Source organism: Peromyscus maniculatus, chromosome 10 (assembly GCF_049852395.1).
Source record: "Peromyscus maniculatus bairdii isolate BWxNUB_F1_BW_parent chromosome 10, HU_Pman_BW_mat_3.1, whole genome shotgun sequence".
NCBI classification, from domain to species: domain Eukaryota; kingdom Metazoa; phylum Chordata; class Mammalia; order Rodentia; family Cricetidae; genus Peromyscus; species Peromyscus maniculatus.
The window spans coordinates 59,697,602-59,720,191 of NC_134861.1; the positions used below are offsets into that span (position 1 = coordinate 59,697,602).

General features: G+C 45.5%; 1 protein-coding gene across 9 annotated transcripts in view; it reads left to right on the plus strand.

The window, feature by feature from the left end:
* Positions 1 to 22,590, plus strand: part of Tbc1d1 (TBC1 domain family member 1) — a 199,138-nt gene that overhangs the window by 117,414 nt on the left and 59,134 nt on the right. For 5 of the 9 annotated variants that reach the window (XM_006974595.4, XM_076546328.1, XM_076546324.1 and 2 more), the window contains 6 exons: positions 354 to 486; positions 5,630 to 5,721; positions 9,769 to 9,879; positions 15,331 to 15,459; positions 16,955 to 17,041; positions 19,493 to 19,773. In XM_006974595.4, coding sequence (XP_006974657.1) covers positions 354 to 486; positions 5,630 to 5,721; positions 9,769 to 9,879; positions 15,331 to 15,459; positions 16,955 to 17,041; positions 19,493 to 19,773 — 833 coding nt within the window. Of the gene's footprint in view, positions 1 to 353; positions 487 to 5,629; positions 5,722 to 9,768; positions 9,880 to 15,330; positions 15,460 to 16,954; positions 17,042 to 19,492; positions 19,774 to 22,241; positions 22,398 to 22,590 lie in introns of all 9 variants that reach the window. The other 4 variants (XM_006974594.4, XM_076546323.1, XM_076546325.1 and 1 more) reach the window with 1 other exon arrangement.

Here is a 22,590-nt window from a genome sequence, read left to right on the forward strand (position 1 = left end):
CCTGAGGTAGGAAGACTGCCAGCTAAAGAGCTTTAGGGCAGGTTCGTAACCCGCTTGAACCATGTCATGAGGCCGGGCACTAAAAAGGAACAGGGAAGAGAAAAGTTAAAAAAAGAATCACTGTGAACTTGGACCAGAGGCGCTGGCTTTGTACTTAGTACTAAGAGTTTACCTTGTTCCTCGCCTGTGTTAAGAGTGCTGAATCTGTAAGTGGTCATCCTCAGACCACGGACCACAACCCTAGCAGTTATTTCCACCGTGTTCTGTCCGTCCGTGAAGAACAGCCCAGAAAACAATTGAGAGTGCAGAGTCTCTTGTGTAACCTTACGGCGGCACTCCGTTCTTCTGTTCAGGTTGACGAGATCATGATGACTCTGAAGCAGGCGTTCACTGTGGCTGCCGTGCAGCAGACCGCGAAGGCACCGGCCCAGCTGTGCGAGGGCTGTCCTCTGCAGGGCCTGCACAAGCTCTGCGAGAGGATAGAGGGTGAGTAGGGGGCACTTGCAGCCTACAGCACAAACGCCTTGGGTGGGAGTCTTTGTGGCGCTCTTCTGCTGGGGCTGTGGCAGAGGGATCCAGTTAGAGGTCTGCGTCATAGGTGAGCTCACACTGTGCGGTGGATGTATGCTGCGCGACAGGAATTTCTCCTGGGCATGATGGATGCAAAGCTGAGGACCCATATCTCCTCTTGCCATCTCCTCCACGGCGCTCGGAGAGTAAAGGAGAAGTTAGGTAATAAACGTCATCAAACGTTGATGGGTCCTTCGGATTGGCACCACAGAGAGATCGTCAAACGAGACCTGAAGAATTTCTACCATGCTTTTCCAGTAGAGGATCCCCTCTAATCTATGTCAGCACAGTTTTAATGGAGGGGAGCAGAAAACAGGCTGCAGCTGAGGAGTCAGTGGCAGGGAATAGAAAGTGTGGTAAGCATATTGACTATAGTTTCTAGAAGTTTACAAAGGAATGTTATCATCTGCAGGTATGTCATTGATATCAAGAGGAACTGGTTATGGTGCAAAGTTGTTTTTAAAAGATACTATCAGTTAGTTTTATCTTTTATCATGTTTGTGAGAAAAAAGTGAATTATTGTGTAATTTTATAAAGAAATTGGAAGATTGGCGCCATCTAGGGATAAACTAGCGTATAGCAAGCCCAGGATCCATGGCCCCAACTGTCACTGCAGCCAGCCAGATAGAGTGGAAGGATCCTTCCTGAGCAAGGAATGTTCTGCTGGTAACAAGTCTGGTGTGGATCAGTAGGGAGGGGTGGAAGATGGGATGATGGTAGGTGGTCCATGCTCATTTGGGGCATCTGAAAAGTGAGGTGTTTGTGTTTCTCTTCATTTTGCAACTTGTCCTATCTGTAGGAAGATTTCTAAACATTTTTTTTTTGGTGTGGTTTTTGAGACTGTTACATGATTTAAATTACCCAGTTGTAAATTGTAAATTACCCAATTGTGTAAAAATGATCATAAAGATGTGATCATTTCTTCTGTATCTAAAATACTTGTCACAAACTGTAATTCTGTAAAGAAAGACTATATTGACATTTAGACCTAAAAAAATTATTTTTTTCTAAGTAATTGTGGGAAAAAATATACCCAAACATAAAATTTATCATTTTCACTTAAAAACAAACAAACATACATACTGTTCAGTGGCCTTAAGTCCATTTACAGTGTAGAGTAACCCATTGCTACTGTCCATCTTCAGAATCTTCTCATCTTCCTGAATTGTAGCTCATTCAGCAGTCTCTCCTCATTGTAACGTTCCCAGAGCCCCATGTAACCACCATTCTACTTTCTGTTTTCCTGTGTGTGTGTGGGGGGGGGGGGGAGTGTAATTTGTGGTGTGTGAATGAATGCATGCCTGTGCCCGCACATGCAGAAGGCAGAACAGGGAGACAGGTGCTCTCCTCTGTAATTTTCTGCCTGGATGCCTCGAGACAGGGTTTCTCACTGAACCAGAAGCTATTTTCAGCTGGACTAGTTTGGCTGGCCAGTGAGTGCCAGGTCCACTTGTCCCTATCTCCCAGTGCAGGAGTCACAGGCTCAAACCGGATGCTCGGCTTTGAACTCAGGGTCACTTACTTGGAGAGCAAGCACTCTCTTACTACTGAGTGTCTCTGTCTGTCTGTCTGTCTGTCTGTCTCTCTCTCTCTCACACACACACACACACACACACCCAGAGTCAGTAGGATTTGGTTTCTTGTTTTGTTTTCTTTCACTTAACATTATGTCTTCTGGGCTCGCTCACTTTGTATGTGTTGGAATCTTATTTCTTTGTATGGTTGAAATATTCCATTAATTACATCTGTTTATTCACCATTGCACATTTGGGTTCTTTTTGCCTTTTAACTGTGTGATCAGTAATGCTAAGAATATTGGTAGACAAACATCTACTCAGGTTTCTGCTTACAGTTCTTTTGGGTAAGTAAAATTGCTGGTTTATATGGTAAGTCTCCTAGTTAGGGTTTCTATTGCTGTGATGAAACACCATGACCAAAGCAGCTTGGGGAGGAAAGGATTTATTTGGCTTACACTTCCACATCATAGTCCGTCACTGAAGGAAGTCAGGACAGGAACTCAAACAGGGCCAGGACCTGCAGGCAGGAGCTGATGCAGAGGCCATGGAGGGGGCTGCTTACTGGCTTGCTCCTCATGGCTTGCTGTGCTTCCTTTCTTACAGAACCCAGGACTACCAGCCCAGGGATGGCACCATCCACAGTGGGCTGGGCCCTCCCCCATCAATCACTAAGAAAACACTCTATAGGCTCCATACAGCCTGATCACAGGGAGGCATTTTTCTCAATTGAGGCTCCTTCCTCTCAGATGACTCTAGCTGTGTCAAGTTGACATAAAACTAGCCAGCACAATGAGTCTGTTAACTTTCAAGCCCTCCTATACTGATCTATAGTGATTACATTTGTACCATACACAGATTCTAACTTCTCGGCATCCTTACAAAAATGAATTTTATGATGGTAGCTGTCCTAGTAGGTATGAAATGTTATCTGGTTTATTTTTTTAATAAGGTAAATTCGCAGCTGACATCATAAAGTCTGAAAGGGTTCGCTTTGGGCATTACATAGTGAGTGTGACTGATGTATTTTTAAAGCTAGTTTCCTGTCGTTACTCTTTGCTGACAGCATATACACTGTGTCTGGGAATGAGAGTGTTGCTTTAACAAGGGGTCCCGACGGAGAGGCTTACCAGTTCTGTCCTAGTGGCTGTCAAGATACGGTAAATGATGATGGAGATGCCCCTCAGGGCCTAGTGAGAACCAGCAGTGACTCTGGCCTTACAGGTAGAGGAGATCATGATCTGTGGCGCTCGCTGCTGCTGAGTTCCATTTGGGAAAGCTGTATGGAGCCTGAGTGTTCAAAAAGTTACAGCTGGAACTTTTATTCAGGATCAGGATTTCACTATTGTAGTTTGGGGAATAATCATTCCATTCTCTTTTACACGATAAAATCCAAGGCAGGAAACTGTAGAAAGCATTCATTACACATTAAACAGAGCCACGAGGAGTCTGGGGAGTGTGTGTTTTACCCACTGTGGGAAGCATTTTTAAAGGATTAGGTGGTGATTCATGAGAGGCCACCTTGGTTAGAAGTACTGATGACTTAGTGGACAGATTTGGGGTCCATTGATTTTTGTGGTTGTACTCTCAGTAAGTGGAATGGAGTGAAAGGCATTGTGTATTACTGTAAGGGTAGTCTTGGCTGGGGACATAGCTCAGTGGTAGAGCACTGACCTAGCATGTATGAGGTTCCAGGTCCCACCAAGCACCTCGTCATTGCTAATTGAGCATCCCTGATTCTAAAAATCTAAAAGGCTCCAAAATCCAGGACTGTGGCTCAGTGGTAGAGTGTTTGCCTTGCTTGATAACACCCTGGCTTCAATCCCCAGGACTGCCAGGAAAAAAAGTGTTCCATCAGGAAGTTAGGGTTTGACCAAGCACTCCACAAACTGTAGAAAGGACCAGTACTGTGAGCACAAGAACAAGAAGAAAGACTTATAACTGTTTTCTTAAGCAGTTGATGTAGTCAGGTGATGTCTCAGGGTGTATAAAGTAGAATACATACATTGTCTCAGTTTCTAATCTCAGGATTACTAAAAAGGAACTTCCTACCTCAGTGACTGTTTGGAGGCATCAACATAGTAAGTATTGAATGAAATGGCAATAGTTTTATGGTGGCCTTTTAGAGTTCCTCTTGGTTGAAGACAAAGTAAGGAAGAATGACATTCTAGAAGTTGAGGTGCCCGTTGTGTTCTGCAGAGTCAGTACCCTGTGCCTAGTGCAGCCAGTAAGAGGGACATTGGCTTTGGGCAGGCTGACTGCCGGCTTTGGGCAGGCCGACTGCCGGCTTTGGGCAGGCTGACTACTGGCAGGCCTTCTGACCTCTCCCGAGTTCCCAGGCTCCTGTGGACTGCAGCAAACTCAGCTGTAAAGCAGAGATATTGTTTCCCGAGTCCCAGCAGACTCCCTGCTCTGGCAGGGTTTTCCCCAGCTCTCAGGCATGGAGACACATTGCCCTCTGCTCATGCTGTTGAACTACCCAAAGGACTCATAGTCTTCAGTCACTCATCTGTTCCCCAGGCCCCTGACCACCTCCCGCTGAGCAGAACGTTCCCATGCAGCCGCACCTGCAGCTCAGGAGGTTGGTTGATTATTTGAATCAGTTGTATTGGAACAGTCCCCCTCTACTCCACCCCACCCCACCTCTGATATGATGTAAGTGTAGTTTTTGGCTTTATAAACACTGCCCTGCCTCAATTCAGAACAAGTGTCTCTGGTGGCAGGAGCCTGCTCTCGGTCACCAACTTGGACAGAGGACTCAACTTGGCCTTATATTCTTGGTGGCCCATAAATGACTCCTGTGGATACTTCACGCCACGCTTCACCACCCAGCCCCTGAGCAGGGTTCGCCCTCAGCATCGGGAGACTTGGGCTGGTAGAAGAAACCAGCAACAGGTCTTTATTTGGTGGCGGTCGATTTAGCAAATTCTTTCATTTCTTAGTCTTTACATCTGTGACATTTATACATGCCATCAAGAAAACACACAAACTAGGCCCTGAACTGTATTCATTCAGAATGGAATGTCTTAATGTTAGAGCCTAATGAATGCTGGGCTTTTCTGTAGTCATTTTTATAAGTGTTCCTCAGAATCCTTGGTGATGTTAATGAACTGGTCCTAAGATGTGAAGCACATGATAGAGGAACACCATCAGCCATATGAGTTGCTGTATGAAGGGAACATAAGTACAATTCAAGGGAGAAATATGGAAAATTTTCAACTCAGTTCCACTGGCTTTTCATGTTCTCATGTAGTTAGAAGAGTTTGTCATTTTTGAAGAAAATGTTTGGATGGTCTGCAGTATTTTAACACTGAGAAAGTGATTTGGAGCTGCATGTATCTGCGGCAGAGTACAAACAGTGTTGTTTGAAGACGTTTTATAAACTCCGTGTCCTTGGTTTTCCTGAATATGAAATTGGGATAATAGCGTACTCTCGTGGAGTTGTCGTCAAGTGGAAGCGCCCTCAAGTGGGAGGGCGTTTGGGAGGTGGTAACTCCAGCTCTGAACTTCCTCATAGATCCTTTCTCCTTTTCTCTTCCCAACAGGAATGAATTCATCTAAAACCAAATTAGAACTCCAGAAGCACCTGACCACACTGACCAACCAGGAGCAGGCAACCATTTTCGAGGAAGTTCAGGTACAGCACTCTGTAGTATCTAGCAGGACAGTGCACCAGGCAGCCTGCTGGTGAGGTGAGGTGAGGAGTCGGCCCTGTCACCCCCACAGGGGCATGAGCCAGTGTTGTTATTATAGTGGGAGACCCTCGGACCAGGAGACAGAGGCCTGGGTGTCAGTCCACTCGCTCTCCTTTGCTCCCCAGAAACTTCTGTCAGCCTCTTCCCACTCGGGATTTAATCTCCCACCGTGGGAGTCACAAGACATTTGTATATGGATGTAAGCATAATTGTTCCCCCAACATTTTTTTTGCCTTTTTTGAAAATACGTGTCATGTTATGTGTTTAGAGCCGTATACTAAATTGACACTCAAAAATCAGAACAGAACAAAACCACCACACACAGAAGCACACTCATGAGCTGTGTGCATTAAACCTGGAAGTCCACTCTTGCTGTGCTTGGAACTGCTACATCCGGGCAAACCAGGTCAAGTGGCCCATGGCCTGCTTGCCGTGAGTCTCGTGAGTCTCTAAGGAGCTCAACATAGTTTTCATGTCTGCCAGAGCTGGGAGCCATTTTTTTTTTTTTTTTTTTTTTTTTGGCACTTTTCAAAGGAGGCAAGTACACTGGGACAAAGAATTAATGTCTTTGGGGGTGTGTGTGCACACATGTGCGTGTGTGTGTGCGCGCGCGCGCCTGTGTGCACTAGTGACTTGGCAAGTTCTCCGGTTCGGGGGTGATTAAACCAAACAAGCAGCTAGCTGTGTGTTGTTCTCACCCCTTCATGGGGGAGGCATGAAAAGGTCTGCTTTTCTTTTTGGTCTCAGTAAAGTTCTCTTGATTCTCCTGTTCTTCTGTAGGAGTGGCATGCATTTCCACAAAGAAAGACTAGGGAGGTTTTTTGCTGCTGTTGTTTTGATTTCACAAATGGCCTTGTGGGTTGTTTTCACAATGTTTATTTGCCTCTGTGTTTTGTTGAGACTCACCACTTCACTTCTCATCCTTAATGCATTGCAACTGGAGCCAAGGCCATCAGTGCCAGCCCACTTAGGGTGTGGTACTACCAAGTCACCCCGGAGCATCATCCTGGCAAGCATGGAAGACGTACTTCCCTTCCTTACTGCTGCCTTTCACTTTCATATAGACCGTACCATGTAGCTTTCCCTACACAGAGTGGTGATGACTCAGTATGGGCAATTCCCAGAACCCCTCCTGCGGAGTGAGAAGCCTAAGGGATATGATCCCTCTCCTCCATGACAGAGACACTTGGAAGAAGCAAGAAGCATCCAGCCGGTATTGCAGAGCACAATTCAGTGTTCTTCACAGCTCTGGGTTTTTGAGGGCTCTGAAGAACAGGAGCAGCCATGCTGTTCACTGGCTTCAAAACCCAGCTCATCCGTTACCCTCCACCAATGCAAACGTGGGCTCCTTTTGAGAAATATGTATTTGGTGGTGTATTGATGGCCTTCCTGCATGGCTTCTCTGGTTTTTCTAAAACATTTTATAGGCTCAGTTACTAATCAGTGATGGGTGGTAGTCCCGACTAATGTAAAGGTCATATAAAAATGTGATATAGTCTTTCCTGGAGGGTAATTTATTTCTGAAAAACCCTCCCAAAGGCCAATTATATTAGGCCAGTGTAATTACCTTTGAAATCAATAATTATTATTTTGTTATTAACGTGTATATTATACACAGTGTTTCTTTAAGAGAAAGCTTAAATAATAACTAGGCAATGGTACTAGAGATGATGGCAGCTGACCTTAAGCCCTCAAAGTACTTGATGACAGATGGGCACTGGGATATTAGCCTCTCATCTCCCAAAAGGACCCACAACACCACAGAACTACCTTTGTGTTTACAAGTTTGAAGTGTGTGGTTTACAAACACATCTCTGGCAGTCAACACGGGGTTTCCCTCTCTTCTCACACTGCCCCCCTCTTTTTGAGTGCCTCAGATTGCATTGGCCCTCTTCAGCAGAAATTGCTGCCCTCAAGCTAACATTGTAGTAATAATAATAAAAATAACTGCTCAGAGTCTTTCATTAAATATTGAGTGTGCTATCCAAGTGAAGCATGTCTTAAGTAACTTCCTTGGAGTACCTTAGACTTTTTGTACTGTCAGGATCAGGATTTTTTCTGTTGCTTTTATGATACTTTAGAAGACCCTCAGAGAAACAAGGTCGAGAGACAAATTAACTTTTAGCAAGAAGTTGGCTGTTTCGGGTTGTTTAAATTGATGTAAACATGTTTATAGAAAAGCATACAAACTGCTGGTCTATGAACTTGTGTAGTCGGCCCCGAGGTTGAGCATAGAGCCTTTTCTTTCCTGCCAGACCCTTCATTGCTGCCCTGGGTAACTGCCATCCCAGCTCCTCACACCTGATTGTGAACGAGCAAGTTAATTATTGGCCACAGAGTGATGCTGCTCAACTTGGTTCATAGTCATTTTCGTGATTGTCACTCTGATTAATGAGTGTGTCTAAAACTTGAAAGAAGCAGTGGTTTAACCACTGTACAGAATGGTGAAGCCACATGAGAGATTGGAGGATCATGACACATCTCTAACCCGTTTGAATGCACTAGGAGGGTAGCCTCTCGATATTTCACAGTTACTTGGAGGAAGTACTTATTTCTTGACTTTGTGTGACACCACAGATAATGCATTTCTGCTCCACTGAGGGGATTGCCTTGGGATACTTAATACGTCCCAGCAGGGTCTCCTGGCTCCTGTGGTCAGTGGGCAGCAACTGCAGTACTCTAAGATGCCTGCTTGTGATTTCGGTTTCTGCCAATGTGAACAGCTTGTCCCTCTCCCTTTGTCTGGCTGCCTCTGTATGAGTGTGTGTGAGCACCCTCAGCTTTCACTGTGTAGGTCCAGTGACCAAGCTTGGGTCAGCTAGTTGGCAGCAAGTGCCTTGGTCTGCTGAGCCATCTTGTCAACCTTTAAGACTTGCCATTTAAAATGACCTTTTTCTAAGGAAGAGCATATCAGAAGCCTGGATGGAGGTTTCCTTTGTCTTTAATGCTTTTGACTCTAAGGTTAATACCATTGTCCCTTAGTTAGCTGGGAAGAGATATGCCAATAATGGCATTGCCCCAGACTCGCCTGCTTGTCCAGTTGATCTGTGTGTCACTCTCTTGACCTGTTAAAGGGCAGGCTCGAAGTCTGGAGATAAAGAGGAGGAATGGGCAGTGGAGCTGGCAGTATTAGCAAAGCTTATGGGTCAGTTCTCTGTCCCTCTGGGGTAATTTAGGTAACTGGTTTAACTTATGTTCATAGAAAGTAATGTATTAAGTTAGATGAATTTTAAAAATACACCATGGCTAGTATTTCAGATGCAAAGATTTGGAAGCTAGAGGAGACCACAGTCTATTAGGGGAAGCTAGACAGAATGAATTGGTTTCGGCAAGTAACTGCAATGTACACGGGCTGATTTGTAGAACGATTTTACCATGTCAGTGCTAACAAATTAAAAGTCCTAGAAAGGATGTCAAGGAAAAAGGCTCAAAAGGGGGAAGGAAAAGGAGGAAACAGAGGAGGAGAGGGAGGGGAAGAGAGGCCAGCATGAGACCTTGGCATGAAGTTTTTCACGGACATATCTGCTTCATGGGAATGTGACAGAGTGCCTCATAATGAGCACATTCGCCATGTGACAGCGTGACCCTGGATCTGATGGCCGTGTTCTTTTCTAGGTCCCTAACCCTAAGGTATTACAAATGTGTAATCATTATGACTTTGGGTGTTTACATAGATCTTGCTTTACCTGTTTTTAAAAGCTGTTTATTAACTATTTTGATCGCCACCATCTGATGTTAAAAAATTTATCTTGGGTAAAAGAATATCAAAGATCAACTCCTAAATCTGGCTCAAGCGTTCTGCTGTCTGTTCTTTTTAAAAAATGACCTCCACTCTTCAGGTCACTGGTGCCCTCTAGTGAGAGTGTTGAGAAAAAGCACTAGTTACTAGGTGGAAGCTGTTAGCCTTTTGGAAGGGGATGTGTTAGCAGTTTTGTTGACAATTAAAAATAAATACAATGTTTATGCTTCTGTTTTGTTTTTGTTTAAAGAAATTGAGGCCAAGAAATGAGCAGCGAGAGAATGAATTAATTATTTCTTTTCTGAGATGTTTATATGAAGAGAAGCAGAAAGAACACAAGCACGTGGGGGAGCCGAAGCAGGTACGCACACACGCTGTGATGCCCTGAACTTCTGTAGGGCCACTCTGGACGCAGTCGGGATTGGGGATCGACAGGAGCGTCTTCTTCACCATGGGCATTCTTTTCATTGTTGCACACACAGAGAGAAGGAGGGAGTGTTAGTTTTGCTAACGATGACAAGAGACATTTCTGTCTGCACCTCAGCAGGCTGTCCCGCAGCTCTGATCTGAAGAGTCGCGTGGGACTTGGGAAGCTGGTCTTGTCTCCTTTGTCCAGCTGCCTTGGGAGTATGCACAGAGTCTGCAAGGTTCTTGTATAAATGCTTCGTAAATGTGAGACAGTGCCCTTGGCCTGCCAGATGAAGTGTCATTCAGTCACCCCCACCCCATGTCTGTTCCTGCTCACACACTTACTTAGTTCTTGTGGGGTACCATGCCAGAAACTGGGACTTCTCATCTCCACAGACTCTGCCTTCAAGACCTTTCAGTATGGGGTCCCTGTATCTCTTGTTAGTTCATTATTAATAACTTCGATCCCTGAACATTTTATATTTGCTGAGGTTACTGGTCCAGAAAATCTAGAGGAGAAAAAAAATCAGTGAAGGGCCGTCAGGTTCCTTAGTTTTGTAAGAGTGCGTTTTCTTGTATGTTTAAACCTGTTCCAGACACACATTCCCACGGCTGAGGGCACGTGAGTACAGGTGCTCGGAGCCCTGCCCTGGGTGCTCTTCCCCACAGCTCCCTTGCCGTCCGGCAGCCTGAACCGGGTCCTGTTTGAGTTGGCACAGTCTTGGCAACTCCTTCAGTAGGTGTCTACTTGCCAGTCGGCCTTGGCAATCAAGTCCTTCTCCTGAACTGTCAGAGCTCCTGAGATCTCTGAAGCTGTTTTGTTTTGCTTTCTCCTTGGCCAGTTTAGGGCTTGACGCAGTGGCCTGACATGGAGATAGCAACTGTACCCTCAGGTTTGGGCCTCAGTCTGCTCCAGCCCTCCCTCCCTAGCCTGTTCCTGTAGGGCCATCCTGGGGTCCCGAGCCCACCTCTTGACTAGTGACATGACCCACCTAGTCAGGCTTTCTAGTGACTTCTCTAGTTCCCTTCAGCTGATTTATTTCACACACACACACACACACACACACACACACACACACACACACACTCACACACACACACACACACACAACCTTTTTAACACCTTGTACCACAAAAATCTTTTCTGACTTTTTTTTCCCTTTGAGTCAGTCTGGCAGGAAATTGTTAATTTTGAAATGGCTTATAACTGTTTAAAAAAAAAAAAACAGAATGAAGTACTTACAGTAGATGAAGTTTTGACCTAAGTGCAAATTAATTTTTATGGACTCACGGTAATACCTTTATGATTTGGGCATAGGTCAGTCCCTTGGAGAAATAATGTGTAATGTCTTTTCCATTTCCCAAACAAAAGAGACTGAGCCTCTCAGTCGGGACTGGCGTTTGCAGCACATCATACTTAGGAGTATTCCATTCAGATTGCAGAAGCTTTTTTTTTTTTCCCCTATGTAGAGCAGGCTGGTCTTGAACTCGCAGCTGTCCTCTCGCTTCTGCCCCTGCCTTCTGGGTGCTAGAATACAGGCATGCGCCAACATGCCTGACTACAACAGCATTTTTAATTGTGGAGTAAAATACTCATTTTGGAGTTGAAGTATGAACAGACATCAAGAAATGTGCTAGTGAAATCTAAGTATATTGTTTTAATCATAATTTTAGGAGCTTGACAAAATTTAGTGCTACAGATTTAGTTCTGGATTCATTTTCAAGCAAAAGTTTTTTCTTCCTTTCCCCCCCTGATATTTTATTAAGAAAAACAATTCAAGCCTACAGAAAAGTTGAAAGGACCATCCCATGAGCACCTACACCCCACCCACCATACAGATCTTTGCGTTTTGGTAAATTTGTCGTCTGCCTACCTTTCTATGAACCCAGCTTATCTTGATGAAATCTTTATCCCCACACACTTGGGCATGCTTCTCTTTAGCTACAGTTCGGACTTTGTGTTTGCTTGGTTGATTCTAGTTCTTAGTTCCCGTCTGTCACACATGGACCGTGCATTCTACCGTAGCAGAATTCACTGGAGAGCCTCCACACTAGAAGTTATCTAAGATCCAACCTCATCTTCAAAGAAGACACTTCCCGATGTTTATTTTAAGATAATAAGAATATAATGTTTTCTAAAGGTAAATTCTAAGCACTCATTGTTACAAATTATGTTTGGCCCAGGGAACTGAAAGGCATCTTTTTAGAAACAGAAGGGAATAGAAGTAGTGTTAAGTATCAGAAATTCCTCAGACCTGCTTTAAAAACATAGGCATGTAGCTCTTCTTTTTCCCATATGCGATCTACCGATTGCTACTGCTTTCTTTATTTAATCTTTCAGTCCGTATTCCTTTACTGTCCAAACCATTGGTCCAGTTTGCTTCTATTTTATAAATATGAGTTTGAAAGCAGTTCTGGATCTTCTTGACTTTGTGGGTGACCCGGTGTTGAGTTTAGGCAGGCCCCTCTGTGGGGTAAGTCTCTATGCTGACAGCTGCCCTGCCTTGAGCCTAGACAGACTCTTACCTGTGGGTCCAGTTGCAGCCAATAAAGACATTGCCCAGAGTGACTAACATTTAGCAGGTGCTGGGTGGTATTTGTCTCTGTTGCTCAGGTATGTGCTCCCGGCGGGCCTGTCTGACAAACATGGTTCTTCGGCCATCTCGTAAGCTAGTGTCACCGGTCCAGAGTACGTGTTTCCTCCTCAGTGCTGCTGTCCGCTAGAACCCAGGGGTAATGTGAGTGTTCCTTCTTGGAGAAAAACATAAGCTAGTAGCTGTTCTTCTCACAGATGTCCTAATTATGAAGAACGCATGGACTTCATAAAAGTGAACAGTATGTATCTCTTGTCAGAGTGTAGCTCTTTTCTGAACCCCAGCTTTCTCTCGTCAACACTGGAGGTGCAAAGCATTCATCAGGGAATTAGGATTTCATTATTTCAGAGAAGACAGTCTTTGAATAGTTGAGAAAAATGTAAAAATATGCTCACTAGCCATAGGAATTAGGCCATATTCAAAGAGCATTGTGTATCCATCGGTTTGACAGAAATGTAAGGATGCTGACGGGGCCCTGAAAAGATGGCCTCTTGTGTGCTGAGGCTAGGGCTATGAATTGGAATCATTCCAGGGGGAGAAGCTTGGTGATACCTGCTGTCGCTGCAGATGCTTAGTGCCTGTGACCCAGCAAGGGTGTCCCCATTATTTCCTTCACAAAACCTTCCATGTGCATGCTTAAGGAGCTGTGCATGAGAGTTCACTACAGCCTCCTTCACAAGAGCAAAAGAGTGGAATAAATATTTAATAATAGGAACAGGAATAGATTGGTTATACAGTGCAGTAAAACTGTCCTCAGGCTGAAGTGGATGAACCAAAAACAATTGTCAGCATGAATGAATCTCAAAAACAATATTGGGAAAAGAAGAGATAATTGCAGAGAAATTCTCTCTCTCTCTCTCTCTCTCTCTCTCTCTCTCTCTCTCTCTCTCTCTCTCTCTCTGTGTGTGTGTGTGTGTGTGTGTGTGTGACAGAGAGAGAGAGAGAGAGAGAGAGAGAGAGGGAGAGAGAGAGGTGATTTAAACCTAGATTCCATATAGAGGAAAAGTGACGTGTGTCCTTCTGAATCTGGTTTATTTCACTTAACACGATTATCGGTAGTTTCGTCTACTTTCCTTCATATGATATCATTTTGTTCTTTTATATGGCTGAATAAAACTCTGTAGTGTGTATGCACCACATTTTCTTTATCCATTTGGTCTTTTGATGGCACCTAAGCTGATTCTGTTCCTTGCTATTGTGAATAGTACTGCAGTATAAATATGGATGTGAAGGTGTCTCTATGTATGCTGGTTTAGAATCCTGTGAGTACATACCCAAGAGTTTTTGAAAAAACTCCATGCTAACTAATTCACATCCCTATGACTAGTGACACCTTTATTCTAGGTGTTTATTTACAAGTTAGACAGCATGTGTTTGATGGATACATGTAAATAAAAATATAAAATATAAATTGATATAATAAACACCCAATTCAGGATAGCAGTTGACATTGTCAGGGATAGTGGTGGTCTGGAGGTTTCAGTGAAGTGTAATGATTCCTAGGAGCAGAAGCCAGAACACAGGTAGTCGTCATAAGTGACAGTCCTGGAGTAAGAACTGTGCTCCAAGAGTGTTGGAATGTGTATTAATTCATTTAAAGATCATGACAAATCTGGGGAGACAGTTCAGTCTACAGGGGGAGGCACTCAGGGGTAGCAGGTCATGTGCTGACCATGCCACACAGCTGGGGACCAGCGGAGGGAGCTCACCTGCCATTAGTTCCAGAATGCCCTGTTCTTCTCCTTCCTCAACATCTGGCGGTGCTAACTTGACCTGAACAAGGCAAGGGTGTCTGTGGTGCTAGTGTCTATACTTTGCTGTGTGCTTGAAATATGTAACAACTGCTACAAGGAATGTGTTGGTATTCAGAGTGATTGAGAATTTGTTTGCTTGTCTTTTTTCTGACAAAATCATCATCTAGCAGAAAGCAGTCAGGTTGAGAATCCATGTAAACAACTCAAGGTGCAGATTTTGGAGGGTAGTTTTTGGAAATGTACCTCCTTGTTAACAAGTAACATTCCATACTTAGTGGCTGCCAGGCTCCACTGTGCTTTTGGTTTAGTGGCGTGTGTAGCTGAGAGAGGGAAGCTTGGTTTCAGAGGAGAAAGAACGGGATCATGAAGTAACAGGAGAGAAAATGGGAGACAGATCATAGAGAGGGATGGAGGGTTTACTATAGAGAGGATGGATTCAGTGGGTACATTTAATTTTTAACTGAGTCTCTGAAATGCCTCTCAGGTAAGTTACTGCTTTTTTTTTTTTTTTTTTTGGTTTTTCGAGACAGGGTTTCTCTGTGTAGCTTTGCGCCTTTCCTGGGACTCACTTGGTAGCCCAGGCTGGCCTCGAACTCACAGAGATCCGCCTGCCTCTGCCTCCCGAGTGCTGGGATTAAAGGTGTGCGCCACCACCGCCCGGCTAAGTTACTGCTTTATTTTAAAAGGTTGGCAGAGGAGTTCTTGTGCCTTACTTATTCCCTCCTACTGTAGTCTCATAGCACAGTGATATGATCAGATGATTGTCACTCCCAATTCACCAGGCTCCGAGAAAACGGGAAATTCGCACAAGGCCACAGTTAGGAAATAGCAGATTTCTGACTCAGTTGCCGAGCCTGAGAGAGCTAGCCGAGTAGATTCAGAGCACATTTTTTTATCTCATTTCAGATAGGAAATTGTGCATTGGACTTGCAGGCATGTTGCTAAGGAGCACACGGGACCCCAGGCTCTCAAAGCAATGGGTCCCAGAGGTTGTTCGTGTGAACCCAGGAAGGCGGGAGCTTTAACTGACTTGACTTTTCACGTCTCTCTTTCTAGACACCACAGGTGGCGGCAGAGAATCTTGGGAGTGAACTGCCACCCAGTGCCACCCGGTTCAGGCTAGATATGCTGAAGAACAGAGCCAAGAGGTCCTTAACCGAGTCGTTGGAGAGCATCCTGTCCCGGGTAGGTAGCATCCTCTCTTCTCACGTGAGTTGAATAATTCTCAGACAGAGCCTAGGATTCAGCTCGGTTTTATGTCTCGTCAGACTTAGAGGAATAATGACCTACATTCTCTTTATTTTTTCTTCATTCATTTATTGAGATGGTGTCACACTGTGTAGCATACCTGACTTCACATTCCTAATCCTAGTGTGGGAAGTTACACTCCTGTAGTTGGCCCCGTGGGATTCTGTGCTCTCAAGAGTGTTGTTATTTGTACAGTCCCTATAAAGAACAAGATTATGTATGCCAAGATGTAGATCCCATCTTCCCTGGTGTCCCTGGGGACAGCTTCAAGAACTATCCTATCAGCTCCTTTTGTTAGGTGTTTGGAACTCCTTATAAGCAGAGTCATGAAATATTTGACCCATGGGCCAAATCTACCCGCCTCTTGTTTTTGTAAGTAAAGCTTGCTTTATTTACACAGTACCTTTCATTCATTTACCTGTTATCTGAGGTTACTTTTGTAGAGAACTTGTCAAAAAGGCCACATGACTTACAAATGGTAAAATGCTTGTGAGATACTTGCAATCAAGACCTGTGTAGAAAAAGTTCCCCACAACAGCTCTCTAGGAAGATCCAAGTAACCAAGCATTGCCCGGGAGTTTCTTAGGAAAATCCAAGTACACTGAGCATCACCTGGGCGTTCCTTAGGAAGGTCCAAGTACACTGAGCCTCACCTGGGAGTTCCTTAGGAAGGTCCAAGTACACTGAGCATCACCTGGGCGTTCCTTAGGAAGGTCCAAGTACACTGAGCATCACCTAGGAGTTCCTTAGGAAGGTCCAAGTACACTGAGCATCACCTGGGAGTTTCTTAGGAAGGTTCAAGTACACTGAGCATCACCCGGAGTTCCTTAGGAAAGCATCCTCCTATTCCATGAATGTGAACAGCGTTATGTCATTTCTAACAAATCAAAACTTGACACCTTTAGAGCTTGCACTGTTTCATTGTAGTTCTTTGAAATGTTTGAGCATATTCCCTCTGAAACATTAGTCAGCTAAAGATGACTTTGTCCAATGGTATTACTGAGAATTTCACAACGCCCTTTAAGATAATTCAAAACAGTCCAGTTATAAAACCAAGGCTGAAAGGGCTTGCCTTTGAGAGTTCCCAGGGGGATACAGGTTGACTGAGTGACATGCAGGTGGCTGGTTTCGACCACCTGTGACTCAGGAAAGAGCTATTTATTGAGTGTGCTTTTGGGAACATCACAGATGAATTGCCCCTTTTTCCTGTGTGTGAGATCCCCGGCAAATGATCGATCCACCGGGCTTCGTAGACTATTTAGGTCGGTATGATCCTTAAGATGATGACAGAAATGTGATGATCTTAATGTGTGGATATGCTCAGCAGTGGCTGTCAGTGACTTCATTTTTCTGAGCTTCCTTAATGAGGCCAGGCTGCCTCCAGCTGATGATGCTTTGGGGAATGTATCTCAACTGCCTTCTCTTTATGTAGGGTAATAAAGCCAGAGGCCTGCAGGACCATTCCGCCAGCGTGGATCTGGACAGCTCCACTTCTAGTACTCTAAGTAACACCAGCAAAGTAAGCACATTCTCCTTGAGTGGTACCCAAGATCCAGCCAGCAAGCCTGCCCATCCTGTCTACACAGCTCTGTCAGAAAGGACAAAAAAAACCCACATCCCTCCGGTCATAAAACATTTAGTGTTTCCAGGCCCCTCTGCACAAGTGGAGGGCTAGTCATGTGATTTTTTTTTTTCAATCTTAACATAATAGCTTTACATAAAAAGGCAAATAGCTGTTCCCATAAACAAAGAATCCAGATCATAATTTTAGACAAACGAGAGCTAATTTGTAACAACCAACGAGTCTCTTATCCAAAGAAGATTTTTGCAGTAATAAAAATAAGTAAATTTGAGAGAGCTTCAAAGGTGGAAGGGCGGGTTGGGAATTGTGGGTCATAAATCTCCGAGACTGTGTCCTGCAGCTGACCCCGTGACTGTGAGCACACATGACTGTTCGGTTTAAGTAAGCAGCCAAGCCTTGCCCCTGTGGTCTGAACTGAGCACAGGTCCAGTGAGTTGGCTGATAGTCCTCGGTGGTGACACACCCGGTGTGTCTGTCCCCTTGCCTTCCTGTCTTGATCTGGAGGCGTTTACACATGTCTGGGCCCGGTGTGTTTAACCCTGTGACTGCCAGAAGCTAAATTGGAGGTTTGGTGTTGAGGAGACAGCCCCCACCCACCCCTCGTCCCTGGTGGCGGCATCGCATGCTCTGATGCAAGACTGAGCGAGTCTGAGCTCCAGCTCCTTGCCAGGGAATTGCTGTCAGTTTTTCAGAGCTCTGTCCTATACTTGTAGTTCTCAAAGGCTCAAATCCCAGCCAACAGTAAGAGAGACATTTAACATTGTGACGTAGTTCACAAACATGTAACCCTCCCCCACAAAATAAAAATGGAGTTAAAAAGACATTATTCTCTGAATAATAGGCTACATACACTACTATTTTCATCGCTTTTATTTCTAAAATGCTCCTGGCAAGCCACTGAATTGATAGGACCACCTACTAGTGTGTGGAGCATGTGCTTTGAGACACATTTCCTTCGGTGAGCACGACTGAGGTTTTAACGTGCGTGTGTGTTCACTTGTCCTGGGTGGGATCTCAGTGCCAAATCTCCGGTAAACAGCAAGGTGATGTCGCTGCGCCTGCTGGTTTGGTAGACCCACTGTGTTCAGGAAGATTCTGGAAGCCAGTTGTCTACATGTAGTTTTCTAAGTGAAGACCCAGTGAACCCTATCACCATCCGGCCTCCTCATGACACACACCAACTAATTGGACCTCACAATTCACTCCCAGTACGCAAATGTTATGTTGCTGGTTTACCTGTTGTAAAAAGATGAGTGGGCCCACAGGAGAGAAAGGACACTTAGACGAGTAGACCTGGCATTGGGGAGTGTGGCAGGAGAGCTTCAGACAGTAGGTGCCGGTGGTCTGGTTGTCAGGAGTGAGGGAAGAGGTGGAGTTTGGTAGTGGGAAGCTCGGAGCAGGACGCTGATGCTGTGAATTAAATCTTAAGGAAAGCTTGGAGATTGTGCTGAGGAAGTATATCTGGGTGCGGGAGGATCCTGGATAGTTGGTGTCAATTAAGAAGTTCCTGACACTCCCAGCCTTTGTTTTTATGGTCCGCTGCCGCCCACCCTCTTTTCTGATCTTGCTACCTAGCTCAGGCTGACCACAATGTGTATCCGAAGCTGGCCTAGAATGCCTGATTCTCTGGCCTCTTCTTTCCAGGAGCAGGAATGGTGGGCATGGTCACCGAGCTTGGCTTGTTAGGATTCTTGATGAATGTTTGAGCACTCAGTAAGGAGGGAGTGCTTAATGAAACTTTAGCTTATTTCTGTCGAATTCGACAGAATACAAAGCACTGTGAAGTTGTTTCATCTTGCTTAATTCAGGAAATAGTACAGTGAGTTCTCACTGTACTCTTACAGTGAGCTGCAGCAAGAAGTTAAATGATTTCTCTTGAATTGTGTCACAATAAGTCTCAATGTGTGCATGTTTCCACTCCAGGAAGAATAGAGGGAATAATTTTTAGCATCAAGATTACCAGGTTAAATCTCAACATTAGATCAGAGTCAGAAAGAACCTTGAAATGTGAGTAAACATCCATGAACACACTTGCCCAAGATAAAGAAGTTGTTTGAGTGGCAGAAACTATCCCTACAGTACCACCACACTTAGAGGCCTGCGAAGAGCCTGTTCTCTGGCCTGTGCAGGCTGTGGTATGACTTAAGAGCAGTCAGTGTTGCAGCTTGTGAACTTTATTATAGCACTTGGGACGTTCCCCATCTCTTCAGCAAGCAAGCACCTGTCTCCGAGAAGCAGATGTTATTCAGTGGCCTTAAGAACCTTATATTTCTAGACGCCATTCTAGTCAGATAGGTCTACACATTTAGTGTTTCCCTGTGCTCAGAGAGATTGCCAGTCCCCCAGTTTCCCTGTGGTATGTCTAATCTGTTGTCTGTCTGTTGTCAGGAGCTGTTCATGGGTGACAAGGAGGCCTTGCCTGTCTCTGAGAGCTCCTTCAAGCTCCTTGGCTCCTCAGATGACCTGTCCAGTGACTCAGAGGGCCACATTGCGGAAGAGTCGGCTCTATTGTCACCCCAGCAGTCATTCAGAAGGAGAGCCAACACCCTGAGCCATTTCCCCGTAGAGAGCCAGGCACCTCCAGAACCTGCTCAGAGCTCTCCAGGAGTCTCTCAAAGAAAACTCATGAGGTATCACTCCGTGAGCACAGAGACGCCTCATGAACACAAGTAAGATTTGCTTAAAGCATCACACGTATTGTGTTTCCTGAGTGTGCTTTGGGGCAGAAGAGCAACCCGAGTCACGTTTGACCCTTGACATCAAAAGATAAAACTTAAAAGTAGTGTTGCTGGGCAGTGGTAGCACACACTGCCAGCACTCAAGAGGCAGAGGCATGCGGAGCTCTGTGAGTTCGAGGCCAGTCTGGTCTACAGAGTGAGATCCAGGACATCCAAGGCTACACAGAGAAACCCTGTCTCAGAAAACAAAACAAAAAACTTGAAGTAGTGTCATGTTCTCCCCGGCTCCCCAGGAGGTGTGTAGGGGTAGGTCTAAGCAAGCATTGCTCACAAGCAGATGAACATGAGCAAAAGTGGTCCTTATGTGTATCATTAGTCCTTAATGCATGGGATGGTGACTTTGGAACTTGTCTCCTGGTCTTGGGAAAGGTGGCATGTGGGTATGAGTAGAGGAATTTCCTTCTTCATGCCTAGATCTGGGCTGTGGTGGGATGGGGACACAGTGTCCATACAGGCAGAGTGGGAGAGATGTTCTATGGCTGCCCATGATGATACCCAGAAGCCTGGACACTGGCCCTGGCTGTCTTGGTCCTAGGTGTAACCTGGCCATATCTGTTGAACATATCTGTTGTATGACAGAATCAGAGTTGATGTTTTCTGACGTCTGTCACTGGGGATTCTGGATTCAGGATTCACTCCTTGTCTTAGGGTTGCTATTGCTGTGAAAAAACACCATGATCAAAGGCAAGTTGGGGTGGAAAGGGTTTGTTTAGCTGACAGTTCCACATCACAGTCCATCACTGAAGGACAGCTGGAGGCAGGAGCGGAGGCAGAGGCCGTGGAGGAGTGCAGCTTACCGGCTCGCCCCTCATGGCTTGCTCAGCCTGCTTTCTTACAGCACCCAGGACCCCCATCCCAGGGACGACCTCACCCACAATGGGCTGGGCCCTCCCCCACCAGTCACTAACTAAGAAAGCGCCCTACAGACTTGCCTACAGCCCAGTCCTATGGAGGCATTTTCTCAGTGGAAGCTCCCTGCTCTCTGATAATTAATTACAGTTCGGGTCAGGTTGACATAAAACCAGCTAGGACACTGCTTTTAAGAACTGGGGGCAGACGCGTCTTGTATTTTGCTGGGTCTCTGAGTGACTATCCCCAAGTATAGAGACTCTAACGGGGCCCCCAAATTATCCTCTAAAATAGGTTTAAAGTGGTGCCATAGTCATGTATGGTGGCTGCTGACAGCAGAAGGGGGGGACGTGTGTGCTCGCCTATGTGGCTTAGAGCAGCGCAGGTGTTTGTTAGGTGTGGCGGGAAGATGTGACAGGTGCCACGTGCAGAGCTGTGGGTCGGCCTGCTTTCCTAAGCCACTCACTGGGAATCGTCGTTGGGTCTTTGGAATTCAGCCGGGAGAGGCCGGAGGAGGACACCCTCCAGATGTTTAACAAGTCTGAGGGATCTGAGACGAGGGTGGCTTAGCTGTAGCCTGACAAGTTCCCTGCTTCCCAGCGCACGGTGAGCAGCAGTTCCGGTGGCGGTGGAAACATTCCTACCTGAAAAGCCTGAGTTCTGTGCCAGTCCCCGGGTGGAAGGACTGAGGGCCGCTGCTTTTCCTCTCCCCAAGAGCTCTGTCCTGGGCTGTGATGGGCCAGCCATGGCGGGATGGGGCAGTATCTGCCTTTTGCATATGGATTTGCTTTCCCTCTTGTGAACTTTCTTTCCTAGTCTGTAGGAAACAGGACTTTGAAATTTGGGGCAAGACTTCCTAAAGGGAAATGTTGGTTCTAAATCGGGGGTTATTTTCTTTCGCCTTATTAAATCTTTTGTCAGTTCCCAGCAAGGGTACAGAGCAGAAAGTATTATTGGAAGTATGGACAGTGTTAGTCTGTGAGAACAGAAAGGAGTCAAGAAAAGCCCCTGTAGCTCCAGTGTTAAAATGGTCTTACTAATAAAACACCCTGAGCCTGAAATTGGTGTGAATGCTGAAAGATGGGAGAGACAAAGAAACACGCCACCTCTTACAAGCTCTAGGACTCCTCAGCCTGAAAAGCCTCAGCCCAGTGAACTTCCTCAGCCAGAAAGGCTTTAGTTCCTGTCTCTTCACACCTTATATCCCTTTCTCCTCACAGCCATGTCATTTCCTGTCTCAGCCTTCCTAGTGCTGGGATTAAAGGTGTGTGACTCCCAAGTGCTGGGATTAAAGGTGTGTGACTCCCAAGTGCTGGGATTAAAGGTGTGTGACTCCCAAGTGCTGGGATTAAAGGTGTGTGCCACCACTTCCTGGCCTCTGTGTTTAATCTAGTGGCTTGTTCTGTCCTCTGATCTTCAGGCAGATTTTATTAGGGTTCACAATGTATCAGCGCATTCAACAAAAGCCATGCTTTCTCTCCATTTCTGTCCACGTCCCTCACAGTCTGCCCCTGTCCCCTCTAATCCCACTTTCTGTGGTTGTTGTTTAGTGTGGACCATCTTCCTGGGGGCGAGTCTAAGTGCTGCTCAGGGCAGCCTTCAGCTCCTCCGCCTCGTCTTAACCCCTCCGCCTCCTCTCCAAACTTTTTTAAGTACCTAAAACACAGTTCCAGTGGAGAACAAAGTGGCAATGCTGTGCCAAAAAGGTGAGCGCACTCGCATGGCCAGTGTTGTCTGTCTGCCCAGGCGTTCACACTGACTGAGCCCAGCCGCATGGGGGCTGCCTTTGGGGGGCACCTAGTCACCGCTTGTGTGTGTGTTTGTGGGTGCTTTCGGTTTTATTTGGCTTTACTATTTTCAGCTGTCATTTGAATACTTAATTTTATCTCAGTTTTTTTT